General features: G+C 43.6%; 4 protein-coding genes across 15 annotated transcripts in view; 2 read left to right on the forward strand and 2 right to left on the reverse strand.

The window, feature by feature from the left end:
- Positions 1–4,609, reverse strand: part of frmd3 (FERM domain containing 3) — a 32,381-nt gene extending 27,772 nt beyond the window's left edge. Inside the window, exon 1 of one of the 4 annotated variants that reach the window (XM_088375472.1) lies at positions 3,689–4,609. The gene's annotated coding sequence lies outside the window, so the exon portion shown is untranslated. The remainder of the gene's footprint in view (positions 1–3,688) is intronic. The other 3 variants (XM_088375471.1, XM_088375475.1, XM_088375473.1) reach the window with 3 other exon arrangements.
- LOC148397861 (gluconokinase-like) lies at positions 8–2,869 on the forward strand. Of its 5 annotated transcripts, none has more exons than XM_088375483.1 (6): positions 8–261; positions 381–422; positions 590–620; positions 722–808; positions 1,599–1,642; positions 2,269–2,869. In XM_088375483.1, the coding sequence occupies exons 2-6, from the start codon at positions 385–387 to the stop codon at positions 2,660–2,662; spliced, it is 594 nt and encodes a 197-aa protein (XP_088231609.1). In that variant the 5' UTR covers positions 8–261; positions 381–384; the 3' UTR covers positions 2,663–2,869. The 5 variants fall into 5 exon arrangements, with proteins under 5 accessions (XP_088231609.1, XP_088231608.1, XP_088231611.1 ...); XM_088375482.1 differs by having other exon boundaries at positions 8–257; XM_088375485.1 differs by having other exon boundaries at positions 8–257; positions 384–422.
- gkap1 (G kinase anchoring protein 1) lies at positions 3,181–6,817 on the forward strand. 5 transcript variants are annotated; one of them, XM_088375479.1, is made up of 12 exons: positions 3,181–3,485; positions 3,705–3,956; positions 4,325–4,492; positions 4,551–4,628; positions 4,718–4,862; positions 4,940–4,968; positions 5,150–5,290; positions 5,482–5,568; positions 5,633–5,696; positions 5,994–6,064; positions 6,292–6,363; positions 6,499–6,817. In XM_088375479.1, exons 2-12 carry the CDS (start codon positions 3,720–3,722, stop codon positions 6,538–6,540), a joined length of 1,134 nt encoding a protein of 377 aa, XP_088231605.1. In that variant the 5' UTR covers positions 3,181–3,485; positions 3,705–3,719; the 3' UTR covers positions 6,541–6,817. The 5 variants fall into 5 exon arrangements, with proteins under 5 accessions (XP_088231605.1, XP_088231606.1, XP_088231603.1 ...); XM_088375480.1 differs by having other exon boundaries at positions 5,153–5,290; XM_088375477.1 differs by having other exon boundaries at positions 3,181–3,375; positions 4,715–4,862.
- A 166-nt stretch (positions 6,818–6,983) lies between these two features.
- Positions 6,984–14,434, reverse strand: LOC148397863 (kinesin-like protein KIF27). The gene is made up of 15 exons (XM_088375470.1): positions 13,675–14,434; positions 13,243–13,440; positions 12,007–12,878; positions 11,776–11,907; positions 11,553–11,711; positions 11,276–11,442; positions 10,988–11,076; positions 10,756–10,893; positions 10,323–10,534; positions 10,161–10,208; positions 9,923–10,093; positions 9,632–9,808; positions 9,310–9,504; positions 8,941–9,139; positions 6,984–8,807 (listed from the first exon to the last, which is right to left on the reverse strand). The coding sequence occupies exons 1-15, from the start codon at positions 13,970–13,972 to the stop codon at positions 8,311–8,313; spliced, it is 3,552 nt and encodes a 1,183-aa protein (XP_088231596.1). The 5' UTR covers positions 13,973–14,434; the 3' UTR covers positions 6,984–8,310.
- Positions 14,435–14,527: the final 93 nt, after the last annotated feature.

A 14,527-nucleotide genomic window follows, 5' to 3' on the forward strand; every position in this document is an offset into this window, starting at 1 on the left:
TGACGTCACGCACCAGGTGACGTTACATTGACCATTTGCGCAGGAGCCAGCAGGTCTGTGTGTGCTGCTTGCCAATACGAATTGCCTTGTGTATCGTCAAATTAGTCTATTAGTCTTGCATTTGTCTGAAGGGAATATGCAGCGTGCGTTCAGTTGCAACTCGGTGGATGTGTTGATTTCATTTTGTGCCCCGCGAGTACACGACTGACCGGTAGGCCTGCGGAGACGATCCAACTATCGATACTGTCGATACTACAGTAGGTATCGGCGAGAGAGAGAGAGAGAGAGAGAGAGAGAGAGAGAGAGAGAGAGAGAGAGAGATATGATGATGATGAAATGTAAATATTCACTGGAATGTATAATGTGTTCTATCACTCCAGCAGGATGATCTACATCATCATGGGAGTGTCAGGCTGTGGCAAGTATGTGTCAATAATGAAGGTTCAGGTTCATGAGTTCATGTACAGATATGGTTTAAAAAGTTGAGCTAAACTGACGTCTTCCACTATAAGCGGGCAGCAGTTTGAACCACCAAAATTTTGTGCAACTGTACATCAACATTAACTTTGATGTTGTGTTTCTAATGTAGAAGCTCTTTGGGGGCCTTCCTATCAGAAAAGGTGATTTAATCCAATCCATCACTCCAGCGTTTAATCTGAGGTGATGTTTGACCACGTCATTGCCTTAACCTGTGCGTGTGTGCTTTGTGTTTACGTATCAGCTGGGGTGGCCGCTGCATGAAGGAGACAGGTTCCACCCTGAGGAGAATGTGGCCAAGATGGCTCGTGGAGAGCCACTCACAGACCAGGTCAGTAGGTGTCTTGTCTGTGCAATGTTAGGGTTTGGAAATTTAGATGAGTCAACATTTTTTGTTTCTGTTGTTTTCTTATCTTCATTTCTAAATAGGGTTGGGACAAAATCTGAATGTTGTGATGCATTTTATTGTTACTAATGCTTGCACCTGCACTGTGCTGCTCTGGCTCTAGTTTTCAAACAACCAAATAAATGATCAACATGTTGGATGAGTGTCAGGCTTTTATGTGTTACTATCCCACTTGGCTGCAGACAACAAGATGAGAGTGAGCTTTGAGGTGGGACATGTAACAAAATGGGCTTCCTCTTATCTGTTTTCTATTGAATGCATGACAATCACGTGACTCCAGTTTAGCAGGATCAAATGCATTGCAACCTGAGGTCGCACCATTCCGAGTTTGAGACACTGTGCTCGGTCCAGTTTGCATTTTCTTTGGCTTTGAGTAAGGCTTACTTGTGTAATGTTTTTGCGTGTGTCTAATGAAGTTTTTTTGTTAACATGTTGGCTAAGGTTTGAAGTAGTATATATAAGGTTCTAAACAGATCGTTTCAAGTTTTTTATCAGTTCTATTGTACATGCATAGATGATTTATAATATTAATAAGATTAAATTATTAATCATAAGGGCTTCAAGGATGCTTTTATTGTTTTAATGAGAAAACTGGTAAGAATTATTATGCATTCATGTGACTGTTTTGTCAAGAAAATAGGCTATTTGGACTATTTCAATGTTTTTCATGCAAACATCCTAAATTAAGTCATGATGTTTTCATTTTTCTCCTCAGGATAGATTTCCTTGGCTTCTGAGACTGCATGACATCATTGAAAGGTTTGACTAAACATATACGCACGCACGCACGCACGCACGCACACACACACACACACAGATTAATTTTGCGCACCAAGTATGATTTATCAAACAAGTGTTCAAAGTTGCCCTCACCATTGCAGCCCAATTCTCTTGGAAGGGGGGGGGGGGAGTTTTTCCTTGCCCAAACGTGGCTTTTATGCAGTTGCTGGCTTCCCCAAATTTATTGGAGCAATACATTTCTCTCAGTAGTGTTTGTTTGCCTCCTCCACTAACACTTCCCATTCCAACAAGTCAGACTTCATTTCGCGCTTGCGTGCTTTCCCAAGTTTTCCGTCGGCGCTATCTTTTACACCTTTTGCAAACAGTGTGCAGCCTGTTCAAGTGAGTAATTATGCAAAGTTTGAAGAGTACTCCCATTTTGGAGAGTTTTAAATGTGCTATTACAAATTAAAAATGGTTGCTTGTTCAAGTATACTACAAACAACAGTGTAAAACCTATTCAAGAAACAACCAGTGCTGCACAGTAAAACATTAAACAGTGGAACTTCAGAGAGCATCACAACAATGAAATCTCTTGTGCTTTGACTTTTTGTAGAGCTTTAAATGTAGTCCTACAATTTGATCGTGTTTGTCATCCACCACAGAGAACGATGTTCCAACTCTGATGCACTTGTGACCTGCTCTGCCCTCAAACGCCTCTACAGACTCATCCTCCTCCACGGTCCCAAAGCCCTTCCCTCCACCACCTCCTCCCCTCCACTCCCCCACTCCCATGTCGGTGTCTTCTTTCTCTTCTTGCACGGAGACTACGAGGTCATTCACCGGAGGATGGTGGACCGCAGGGGACACTTCATGAAGGCAGACCTTCTACATTCACAGTTTGAAGTCTTGCAGCACCCCGTGGAAGATCAAAAGGAGAACGTTGTATGTCTGGATGTAAGCAGGAGCATCCCTGACATGGCCGTGGAGGTGGAGAAACACCTCATCAGCCTCAAGTCTCCAAAGAAAAACCATCAAAATGGATCTCAGTGCCATTGATGTGACTGGTGTCTAATGTTGTGACTCGTGTTCAAATCTCAACGGGGGAGAAATAATTCCTAAAGCCACACTCGTATCTCTCCCACCAACACACTGGATTATGTGATATTTAAAGTTATTTTTGGGGGGGGCTTCCATTAAATGTAATTGGGGATGTAAACTAAATGAGTTTTCTATTTTTGGATTAAACAAAAAACTTAAAATAAACAGGAGTGTGTCTGCTCTCTAGTGTTTGCGGTAGAGCATTACAAGGTGGAAAATTTTGCTCCAGACAGATGGTTACTGTTAATTAAATTATGCACTGAACATACAATATGCAGCACCTTATATGGGAGAAATAATTGCCATCATATAAATAGTACAATCACACCAGGAAGTATTCATTGGACTTGTTGGAATATGATGTCACAGTGGTACTGTGTAAAAAAAAAAAAAAAATCATTGCTCTCAAAACCAATGAGAACTAAAGTATAACTTTGATGTTTTTAAGTGAAAGTACAGACTTAACTATTCACCGTTCTTACTTTATAGTTTTTTTTAAACATACGTTTATATGATATCAATTTAACTTACAGACTGTTACTATTATTACGATATCGATCCCCCCCAGTATATTCTGTATTGATTTGGAATTTCTGCTGGCACGCCAGAAAGCGAATGATCCTTTTCGACACTGCTGAGTTTCCGTACTGAAAGCAGCTAGCAGCTAGCAAGTCAGCGCTAACCCTTTCTCTTCTAACAGGTGAAAGTAAGACTTGAATAACTTTTCCAAACGTTGCAACTTTTCGACATAAGTCGCTGATCAAATTGGAAAGAAAACAACGTAAGTGCCTTTTAGCTTCATAGACTGTCGTGTGTCATTGAGTACTTGTAGGAGCGCTTAGAATAAAAAGAAGCCCCGGCTTTAGCTTTTGGAGAAATGAAGATGCTATGCGCAGCTAACCGCAAACCAAACGCCAGCTTTTAACGACCGGTGTTTAGTCCTAAGACACATAAGAACAACAGTCATTGAAATGTTCTCCTTACCTTCTCCCTTAATCAGAATTAGGCTTCCTCAATGGCATCGTCAACAACCATCATGGTCCCCACCACCGCCTCTCGCTTCGCCCTGCTTCAGATCGACTCGGACTCCGACTCGGACAATTCTGGAGCAGTGAAGACAGCCAACAAAGCCGGCTCCAGGAAGCAGCGCCCGGAAAAGTCCGGAGGGGGCAAAGCATCTCAGGGCAACGACAAGAAGAAAGACAAGAAGAAAAATAAGAAGAAGGAACAACAGCAAAGTGAAGCCAACGAGGTGAGAAAGGGGGAACACCCCTCAGCAGGTGTTTTGAGAACATGATCAACAATCATTCAGATTTCATAACACACCATGAACCCTCTGTTTTGACTGATGACTGCTCACCCCTAACTTTTGGCAGCATTTGTCACCCTGACAACTAGGGGCACAACTACATGTTGAACCCCAAGTCCCATTACTTGTAGGTGGCTCTGGACTTTTATCCCGTCAAGATGTGGATTATGGGGCAATTGTGAAGTTAGGATGGGAAGTTAAAACCATGACATTGCTACAGCGCTTTTATCTGGCAGAGGTGGAGCTGAGCATTTGAACGCAAGTAACTCCAATACAGGCTTGAACCAGCATGCGTAACATCTCCATTTCAGCTTCGCAATCTGGCCTTCAAGAAGATCCCGCAGAAGTCCCACGCCCCGCCGCCCTGCATGACGCTCTCGGGAATAGCCGGTGACCTCCTCAGTGGCACCTCGGCGCCGCATGGTGCTAATCCATCGTCGCAGCAGGGCTGGCAGCAGTGGAAGCAGAGGGACGAGCAGGTAAGAGAAGATCATGTCATGTGTAGAGCATAGAGAGATGTCTTCTTTCTCACGGCAGCTGACGTCCGAGATGTACGAGGCAGACTTGGAGAAGGCCTTGATTCTGAGCAAACTGGAGTTTGAACAAAACAAACAGGTACTTCCAACAACCATGTGCTCTGCTTATGTCTCATTGGGAAGAATGAAAATTAACTTTAAACAAAAACCTTTGGACCTTTTTAGCAGGGAGGCAGCAATAACCACGTGCAGTCGCCAAAGTCTCGCAAAGATGGTGGCGGAGGCGGCAGCAAGGAGAAGAAGAAGAAGAACCCGCAGGCCAAAGACAAAAAGACAGTCTCTCTGCAGGACTTCCAGGCTGAAGGCACCACAGGTCAGACAAACTCCAAGATCGGACCTGCGAGAGACCTCTTGAAATATCAACAATTGATGGACTTTTGCTTTTTGTAGAACATGCGAACCGGAGACAGGAGAAAGAGGTGAGCATATGGTGGCCAACGTATGGCCATCTAGTAGAATTAATATTAAAACAAAAGTGGTTCATTTTACTGTGTTATTAAACTATGTGGCATATTTTAACCTCTTATTTTACTTCTGCATGAATTTGCCCATCTGTCCAGTTTAAAATGGAATTATATTTATATAAAAACCCCACCTTAGCAGGAAGTGTCCAATTCTGCCCTGGGACTGGGCCAGGAGGAGCGTTTCTTTAACAAGCTGGAGGACGACCTTAGTCGAATAGTCCAGCAGGAGAGGAGGCGCAAGCAGTACAATGGTGACACCTCGGCGGAACATGAGCCAGTGAGTGTGCGCACAGTGACAATCGGGCTTCAATCCGCTGAGAGGAAAAGTCAAAAGCTGTCAGAAAAATACATACTCAAATTCAGAAACATCGGTCCAGTAACAATGTGTTTGCACTTCGTTACTTCCCACCATTGTGCCTTTCTAGATGACCTATGAGAGCCCACCTCTTCTTTCATCCTTTGCTGTAGGACCCTCGTGCCGAGCAGCTGAAATATGAGCTGGAGAAGAAAGACCAGGAGATCCGTGAGCTGAAGAAGACCATCGCACAGTGGGAGGTGGGACCCCCCCACCGATGCCTCGTACTGTGTGGACGCTGACGGCTGGCGTCATGTTTTGCAGGTCAAATACAAAGAGGTGAAGGCCAGAAATGGGCAGCTTCTCAAGATGCTTCAGCAAGGAGAGAGTGAGTGTTGATGTACACATTTGAATTTAACAGGCACGTTTTGGGCCAATGTGGGGAACTAGTTGGAGACCAGATTTAAAAACAGAACCGCTCGACCCCGTGGCACATATGCTACCCATTGTGTTGCAAATAATAAGCTTTAAAAACTCCCGTTTCAGTGACCCACTCACCACTTGTTGAATGGGTTCGTTCTTCTCATTTTGGCAGAAAATCTGGACAAAAAAAATCATCATTCTTCATTTTTAACAGATATTATAAGCATTTTTTTCACCCCATGATTATTTTGTGTGCGTGTAGTGAAAGACAAAGCCGAAATCTTGCTGCAAGTGGAGGAGCTGCTGCATATCAAAGAAGAGCTCTCGTTGCAGGTTGGCTCGCAATTCTTTTTGACGAAACCTCAAAAGCTACCTCTTTATCCACTTCTTGTAATTTTTTTGTTAGATTTTGTGCTAGAGATTTTTTTTAATGTGAGTGTAAAGTTTGGGAAAGTTAAGCTCGTCAGGTGAGCCAATGTGGGGATTGAGCAATTCATTGTACAAAAGAGGACGCCAGGTCCTGTTCATCCATGCTCATGTTTTAAATATTGTTTTTTTAGGTGACCTTACTACACACCGCACTTGAACAAGAACGATCTAAAGTCAAGCAGTCTGAGCAGCCCAAACATCAGGTAACATTTTACGCTCCAGTTTCTCTTAAGAAGTCAACTGTGATTCAAAAATTCGCAGAAATAAAATGGTCAAAATGTTGCGGAAAAAAGAAGGTTAAAGTAAATTAGAATTATTTGCACTTTTGTGGTTGCCAGGGTAACAAGAGAGGGAAGAAAAGTTCTGAAGCGGATCTCTGATGGCATCTCTTGAAGTCCCAACAACAACAAAATGTGTTCTTGTTTTGTTAATTTTTTTGTTGTTGGACTGTCAGCATGTAGTAATGCATGCCTCTCTCTCAACACGTACACACACACACACACACGCACTAAATGTTTGTCAGTGCTGCTCCCTAAGGCACACATGCATCGAGTGCCTGTTGTCTGTTCAAAATGCCAAAATATTTGACTGACTTGGTAGTTGAGAAATGTTTCTAAATCTTCCACCTTTAAGTCAATAAACTACTTTTTCAGTGAATACATTGCTGTTTCTATTATGTTGAATAATTTTAAATAGATTATGTAGCATTAGTTGAATGTGTGAATTTAAATCTTTACTGTTTTACAGTTCATTTATTCCCCACAATCAAATCAATTTTATAGTATTTTCGCTGGAGTGTGGCAAATAAAAAAAGGAGGCTTCATTTGAGGTGCAGCATTTATTAAGATTTTTTAGGCTTGGCATCTATTTTTGACAGTGGCCTTTCTTTAACATAATCGTGTAAGATTATGTTTCAAAATGCTTTCATATGGGACAAAAATGCTTTTTTATGTCCAAATAGGGTTTTAAAACATTCTGTTGGACAAGTATACAATAAATACATAAACCAATTGAGATCAATGGTATGTTTCTTTCCATTTAAATGTTTAAGAATTACACAGCAATCAAAATAATTGTACAAAGTCTATACTCCTAAGAGTAAACATCACTGTAACTGCAAATACTCATAAAACTAAGCTAAACCATATAAGTACCCTGCATCTTGAGTATACATGCACAAATGCGGCATTTTGAAAGAACGTTGGATTAGCGAGCACGTCCATTTCAAGTATAGTCTTATTTCAGTGAGTCTACCAAACACAATTGTAATTTGTTAGGTCAATGTCAAATTTTTGTAAGGAATTGTCCCATATATGTAATATTAGAACAAAATGAAGTTTTTTTTAACTTACATAAAATGTGTAATATTGAGAGGGGAAAAACAGAAATACATTTGTATGTTACAAGTATATATTATTTCTCATTTTAAATGTGAATTGCATTTTTTCCTAAAATTTCATTTGATGTTTTGTGTAATATTGCAACCAACATAAAGTTTTACTCTTGAATATGACTAAAATTTGGTAAAAATTAACATTTTTCTTATTGTTAAAAGAGCAATAAAAATTATTCTGGTTATATTACAACTAAAATTTAATAAAAAATTATTAATTATCCCTTGCAGTATTTCATATACAAGTTAAAAATCTCAAGACAACTTCATTCACACAACTACTGCTACTAATTTTTAATATCCCCACAAAATAGCTAAAAATGCAACAAGTTAGGATTTTTGTCAATATTACAACGGTAGACCTCACATGATTGGCATACCAAAGTTTTTGATTTTTGATTGACATATATTATTTATTATTAATGCTATGATTTATTTCTTACTCAACACTATTTATTGCTCTGCGCTTTATTTATTACTCTCCTCTTTTTTGTACATCAACAGCTATGTCAAATAAAAAAATTCCCTCTCAATATTAAAACTAAGATTCTGTTAAAGCAAACATTTTCTTATAATAATAAAGTAACAGGATTTGTTCTGTCTTGCAGTGTTACAAACAAAACAACATAAAATGGAGTCTTGTGTTTTTCTATCGTGTGTGTGACCATAATATTAATTCATACAATTAAAAAAGTATTTGTGGCATGACCTTAATGCAATGTTTAGTTGTTTAACTAACAAAAGGCATTTGTAAAAATTACGAGTCAAGGCCCACTGACCTCACATTGCTACAGTCGTGCGTTTCACTGCCGGTGGACACTTCCAGAGAGTCGTCCGACAGCATCTCGATACCGGTGTCCACCACGGAGTCCCGCGCCGGCCCTGTCAGCTCCCGCAGCTTCCTGCGATGCAGCGCGACGGTGGCTCGCGTCCCGTGGGGGTGAGGTGGCCGGCGTTCGCTGTAACCGTGGCAACGGGCTATCGCGCCAATCTGGTGGTCGACAGGGGTCTTGGCGTTCTCAGCCGACGAAGATGATGAAGATGGGCTCTGGTGGCGTGAAAATCTTTTGGCGTCTTTGGACAAGTTGAGTTCCGGGAGAGTCTCCTCAGTGCGGGGACTGTGGTCAGCGCACTGGGACTCTTTGAGCTGCTTCCTCAGCTTGCGGCTGCAGTGTTTGTAGAAGAACAATTCCTTCTCCAAGTTTTGCACACGCCCCTTGATCACCTCCTGGGCTTCTCCTGACGAAGTTCCCTCTAAAAGTGGAAGGAAATCCATCAATGCCATCTAAATGCTCAGATTCACTTGTGGTCATGGAGTAGCTAAATCCCTCTCTTGTTCTAACTAGCTCAGTTAAAAAAAAAAAAAAAAGGTTTCATGTGTGATGACCTTTGAGTTTGCTCATGAGAAAACGCATGTTCCTGTGATGTTCCTGCTGCTGCTGGGTGAGCCTGCGGTCAGCGTCCAAGGCCAAGTTCTGTACGGCGGCTTCCAGCTCCGTACGTGCTTCCTCCTGCTCCGCGCAGTAAATCTCCAGCTCCTCACAGTATAATCGCAAACAAGCTTCCGCTTGGCGAAGGTCCATCACCTAGTGGGCAAGTAAGAAAACACAAAAATGATAAGGCTTACTTTTGATTGACACGGTCGACAGAGTGATCTCCATTGAACATTTTCAGGAGACAAAACGGCACTGCGGCACACTGACAGCTGCTTCTAGTATTTTGACAAGACATGACGCATTGAACTGCACGCACTTACTTTGCCAAAGTATTTGACGAGCAGCTCAGAAGCTTGGGATTGCGAGAGCCCCCTTAGCTTTCCGGTGATGTCGGAGACGCATGCGCTGTGTCGCTTCGACGAGCTCCAGGCTTTCTCCTGTTTGTCTTGGATGCATCGCTGCTTGAAGTCCAGCTCTGCTTCCAGGACTTGCACGGCTTCTTCCAACTGCTCCTCCTTGACAACGACCAAAGAGAATTGTCTTTTGCTTTTTATTTAGCCAACGACCATGTTAGTCGTGTGATGCATAGAGCTCTCAAAGGAAAAAGTTTGGACATGCTCTCTCCATGACCTCCACCCTCACCTCCACAGTGAGCACCGCGCTGTCCTTGAGCTGTGAATCCAGGCTGTCTCTCTTCTGTTTCAGCATCTCTTTCTCTTTCTCCAGCTCCGTCATGGCCGCCTGCTTGGAACCACTCGCCGTCTTCTCCTCCAGCGTTTCCAAGCGCATTGACACACGCAGCAGGTCCTGACTCAAAACCTGTCGAATAACATTACACAATATTACCAGCACATTGCAACACATGTCAAAGAATACAGGATTAACATTATACTGACTTGTATGATTTAAGATTATGTTTAATATCCAGCCTACCTGGCTGGAGCGCAGCCTCTCCATCTCCAGTGCGTTCTTGCGCTGCAGGCACGCATCCCTACGCTGGCGCACCTCCTCACTCGTGCTCAACTCTTCATCCAGCTCCTGTTGAGCGGCTCTCCGCTGCAGCTCCAGCTCTTCGGCCTCATCCAGCCAACAAGGCTCATCTGCCTGTAGCCGCCACAGGGGAGCGTTAACTCAAAAAAAGGCGTTGTGTGCAAAATGGCTTCAATGTTACCTTTTCCTTCGGCCACAGTTTGTTTACACTTTCTCGAACACTGTCCAGCTGCACACAAGGCATAAAACCTCCCATTAGCATCACTTCTGTGTGTTTGTTTATGATTGATTTAATTGATATGGCGGTGTTTGTGTTTCAGGGGCTCGTAGAATCCACACTAACCCTGTCAGGCTCTGACTCTGCGGAGTTTTCACTGCTCTCCGGGCTGGGCCGCCTGAGGCTCCTCTGCAGCTGAGCCCTTTGCAGATCCATGTGCTGCAGGCTGTGACGCAGCGCTGAGCGGGCCTGCCGGCTCTGCTCCGACAGCCAAGCCAGCGCGTCGTCCTCTCGGTGGTCGCCCGCTTCGCGCCGGACTGCCGCCAGCGTTTCTTTCTCTATAGGACAAAATAGAGCCAAAAAGTCAAGTCAGTTTACTGTGTTACATCAACCTGCCAAGACTTCTGATGGGAACTCGCCAGCCATCAGAAATAATCGGGCATATTTACTGTTTATTAATATACAATGTCCCTTTTGAACTAAATTCCAAAATCATAAAATAATTATTAATAGCATGTTTTACAGATCATTTAATCTAAGAAAACTATTATGTACACACCAGTTTTTTCCATTTCTTTGACAAGCTCCTCTTTTAAGGACATGTTTGTTGACAACATCTGAATCCTCCTCTGAATTAGACCGGCTCTCTGCCTCTGATCTTTCAGGCGACTGCGCCCAGTGGCTTGTCGTTTGGTCCCTGAAAAAATAAGTATATATATTTACAAAAAAAAAAAAATCAGATAGGTACGGTATAAGAAGATGATGGATTAAAAAATAAAGTGATATGCTACATGTGGCCTGCTGAGTTGTTTGTTTTGATGGTTGGTCCGTTCCAAAGACTTTTTCTTTCAGGGCTGATTTCTTCTGCCTGCTGGTCCATCTTATCAACGGAGGATTCAACATATTAACATTACGACATGACCAAAAAAAAAAGACATTTGAAAATTGAAATAATTGAATAATTAAGGCATGGCCACCACCAGCGCCTGACAATAACCTGATTGTGATCCTTTGGTCTGACAAATGCAAATGCAGCCTCAAACTAAAATGACTAACAAATGTTTGAAGCATTTCCTTACCCAAGTCCACTAACAAAATTGTCCTTCTGTTGACCTTGTACTTCTCCCGTTTGTTTCAGCAGAGGACAGAAATCCTTCACTTCCTCCTGGCTTTGCAGAAGCTGGTTGCTTATCTTAAAAGTTGCCATCAGCCTCTCTAGCGACTCGGTAGGCAGACAGGGACGAAGCTACACAAACATGACATTTTTATTATTTCAATGTCCATTATTTCCCATTTGAAATTCAGTTTGGTCATAACATGCGCTAATGCTAACTCTGAGGTCATGCTATCACCCACCTTACTGATCAACATGTGTCCACAGCTGGGTCGTATCAAGCTGGCACTGTGTGGTCTGTGGTGAGCCTTACAGGAGTCAGCTGCCCCTTTGCCCCGCAAGGCCATCAGGTCGCAGCGAAGGCGGTCGATCAGAATCTGCTGGTCCACCAGTCGCTCCGTCTTAAAAACATTCAGGAGATGTTAACGATGGCCAAGGATGAGCAGATATGGCGGGTGGTCTCACCTGCGCCTTCTCTTCACAAAAGGTTTGCAGCAGGATGTTTTGCTTCTGTAAGAGTTCTTGCGCTTCTTTTTGTACTTGTTTCAGTTTGGCATCTTTTTGTGCCACGAGTTGGGCTTCTGTCTCTAGAGACTCCTGAAAGAAGAGTGAAAAACGTTGTCGTAGTTTCATGAGCATTACAGCCGCTTACAGCACTGGAGCGCAAAAAAACATTCACAGTCGCATCTCCCTCACCTGACACTTCTTGAGGTCCTGTCTAAGCTGTGAGATGGTGACCAGATGGGGCGAGTCTCTCTCATCTGACCAGCTGACGTCATCGTCGCAACATGATTGGCTGACGGCCTTCGCCCTCTTCTGCCACTCGTGCACTTTGCGTATCAAAGCGTCGTTTTGAGATTCGGGTCCGCAGACCTCTGCGAGGAGAGCTGCAGCCTGCTGCACCAGTGAGGAGTAGGAAGACGCTTCCCTGGGGCTCACTTCCTGTTCTGCCGTGGAAACAGTTCCTGATGGAGGCTGGATGTCCTTGTTAGGCGGGTCATCAGAAGTCAGCATGGTGGTCTCCTCAGAGTCTTGTTCGAGCGTTGCCATCTCGACATGGTGACGAATGCGGTGAGACTTGGAGGCGAATTTGAGCACGCTCAAGCTCTCGGCAAAGCTGTGGTGAGATGGGCTTACGCACGCCATCATGAGGGTGCAGGCGTTGCCCCCCAACGAGTCCCGTAGGAGCCGGGTGATCTTGGCGTGGCGGTACGGAATGTAGCTGCTGCGTTGACGCCCGGGATGGGCCAAGGCCCGTATGACGTTGCCCAGCGCCAGCAGGCCCGTGTTGATGTGCACCGACTCCTCGAAGCGGACACCCGTGTTTCCAGTCTTGCCCACACGCTCCGATCCAGCCAAATCCACCACGCAGAACTTTGAAAGGCGCTCTGGTCTATCAAGCCCGGCGGGGAGTCTCTGGCGGAGCCACAGCGTGAGGACGGTGTGGGAGCGGCTTGAGTGCTCGTTCATACGGGTGGTGCCCGTTTGGCGCAACGCATTGCCCAACTCCAAGACGTTGAGGAGCTCTTCGGAGGAGGAGACCACCACTTCCTTGGCACCCACAACCACTGCACATACACACGCAAACATCACCGTAGATGGGTTCAGATGCAAAATCTTCAAAGTCCACATTGGTACATTTTTCCAAAAATATCATATAAAAAAAAATAGTAATCATCTCATTAAGAAATGAGAAAAGTAGAATATCAAAATATCTATTAATTTTTTTTTTACAAGAAAGAATATTTAGGGGAAAAAAATCTAAGAAAACTCAGGAAAGTCATTTTGAGGATTTCAAGTATTACAATGTCAAAATGTGACTACATTTTTGAGAAAAAACTGCACATTTTTGAGAACAAAGGTTAATTTTTTTTACAAAGTACCAGAATAATTTCAAGAAAAAAAAAGCACTGAAAAAATAATTCAACTCACCTGTGTTTCCCTTAAAGTCATCTCTGATCTGAAGGTCTTTGTGAGAGGTATCGAGCTCCAGCAGGTCACGCAGCTCCTCCTTGTACAGCTCCAAATACGACACTCGCACGGTTACTTCCATGCCGTTGCTGTGCTGCCTTTTGTCGAGCAGCGAGAACACATCCTTGGCCAAGCATGAGATGATGCCTCCTTCTGAATCTGTGAGATGGTTGCCATTGTTAGCGCTGCACCAAGTCTTGATACAAAATCTCATTTTATTTAGTATTTAATATGCTTTCTTGATTTTTCAAAAGTGTCAAGCAAACAATTTCGAAATGATTTTTTAAAATATGTTCACAAACTAATATTTGTACAATACTTTTTTTCATTATATGTTTAAAACTTTATTTACTTTTAACTCAACACAGAATGTAGGAAAGTTCTCTTTCTCACCCATCTTGCTACCACCGAGCGTGTAGGTCTTCCCGGAGCCGGTCTGCCCGTAGCAGAAGACGGTGGCGTTGATTCCGTCCAGCAGGCATCTGGTCAGCGGCCGCACGCACGACTCATACACTTCACCCTGGGTGGCGGTTGGCCCAAAGGCATGATCGAAAGAGAAAAGCTGGTCGGAGCCGAGAATAACCTGCGGGGCGCCGGGAACCACACGCAGACATTCCCGGTGGGCGTGCAGAAGCTCCCTAGGTAGAAGGGGACGCAACCGAACCGCCACGCGGACGCGAACTTCAGTCATGACCTGTTTGGAAGCCCTTCAAAACCAATCGAGTACTAATCCGACTCAATTATGAAACATAACTGGAAGAAAACAACTCCCCTAAATATTGTATGTTTCCTAGTTGTGCGCCCTAATTAAAAGATGAAAGTGAGCCTGACAGGACCATAAAGGCAACCAAGTGCGACTGACAAAAGCAACAAGCGTCATGAACACGTTTTCAACTCAGTCTGATTCCTCCTCACATGATACGCTTTCATCCTGAAGTCCATATCTACAGTAAATCGAATTTACTTATTTTACCCGGCTTTAATTTCCTGGGGAGAGTTGATCGCTAAATCGTTATTGTTGACATTTGAGCGTCCGTTGAGGCTGCTCGGTCGGCATGGAAACCGCTGGTCGAGTCAAAGAATGTGCTTCAAGAGTCACCTCAATGGAGCGACTTGAAGACATTAGAAATTAAACAGCGCCCTCAAGCGGAACTTTCACACCTTGCATCCCACCCTTCAACAAATAGACTGACGTTTTATCTGAGGCACTTCGCTCTTTGCCCAAGCCTTGCGAATAAGTACTTCA

Source organism: Syngnathus floridae, chromosome 5, assembly GCF_059516105.1.
Source record: "Syngnathus floridae isolate MCC-2025c chromosome 5, RoL_Sflo_1.0, whole genome shotgun sequence".
Taxonomy (NCBI): domain Eukaryota; kingdom Metazoa; phylum Chordata; class Actinopteri; order Syngnathiformes; family Syngnathidae; genus Syngnathus; species Syngnathus floridae.

Excerpts from the sequence above, each read along its gene's own strand:
- gkap1 (XM_088375477.1), top strand. The coding sequence starts at position 3,720 with ATGGCATCGTCAACAACCATCATGGTCCCCACCACCGCCTCTCGCTTC. Across the intron at positions 4,863-4,939 it reads CCAGGCTGAAGGCACCACAG|AACATGCGAACCGGAGACAG; the intron begins GTCAGACAAACT and ends TGCTTTTTGTAG. Across the intron at positions 5,569-5,632 it reads AGACCATCGCACAGTGGGAG|GTCAAATACAAAGAGGTGAA; the intron begins GTGGGACCCCCC and ends CATGTTTTGCAG.
- LOC148397863 (XM_088375470.1), bottom strand. The coding sequence starts at position 13,972 with ATGACTGAAGTTCGCGTCCGCGTGGCGGTTCGGTTGCGTCCCCTTCTA. Across the intron at positions 12,879-13,242 it reads TGACTTTAAGGGAAACACAG|TGGTTGTGGGTGCCAAGGAA; the intron begins GTGAGTTGAATT and ends GTGTATGTGCAG. Across the intron at positions 9,505-9,631 it reads GCGCGGTGCTCACTGTGGAG|GAGGAGCAGTTGGAAGAAGC; the intron begins GTGAGGGTGGAG and ends GTCGTTGTCAAG.
- LOC148397861 (XM_088375483.1), top strand. The coding sequence starts at position 385 with ATGATCTACATCATCATGGGAGTGTCAGGCTGTGGCAA. Across the intron at positions 423-589 it reads GGAGTGTCAGGCTGTGGCAA|AAGCTCTTTGGGGGCCTTCC; the intron begins GTATGTGTCAAT and ends TTTCTAATGTAG. Across the intron at positions 621-721 it reads GGGCCTTCCTATCAGAAAAG|CTGGGGTGGCCGCTGCATGA; the intron begins GTGATTTAATCC and ends TTTACGTATCAG.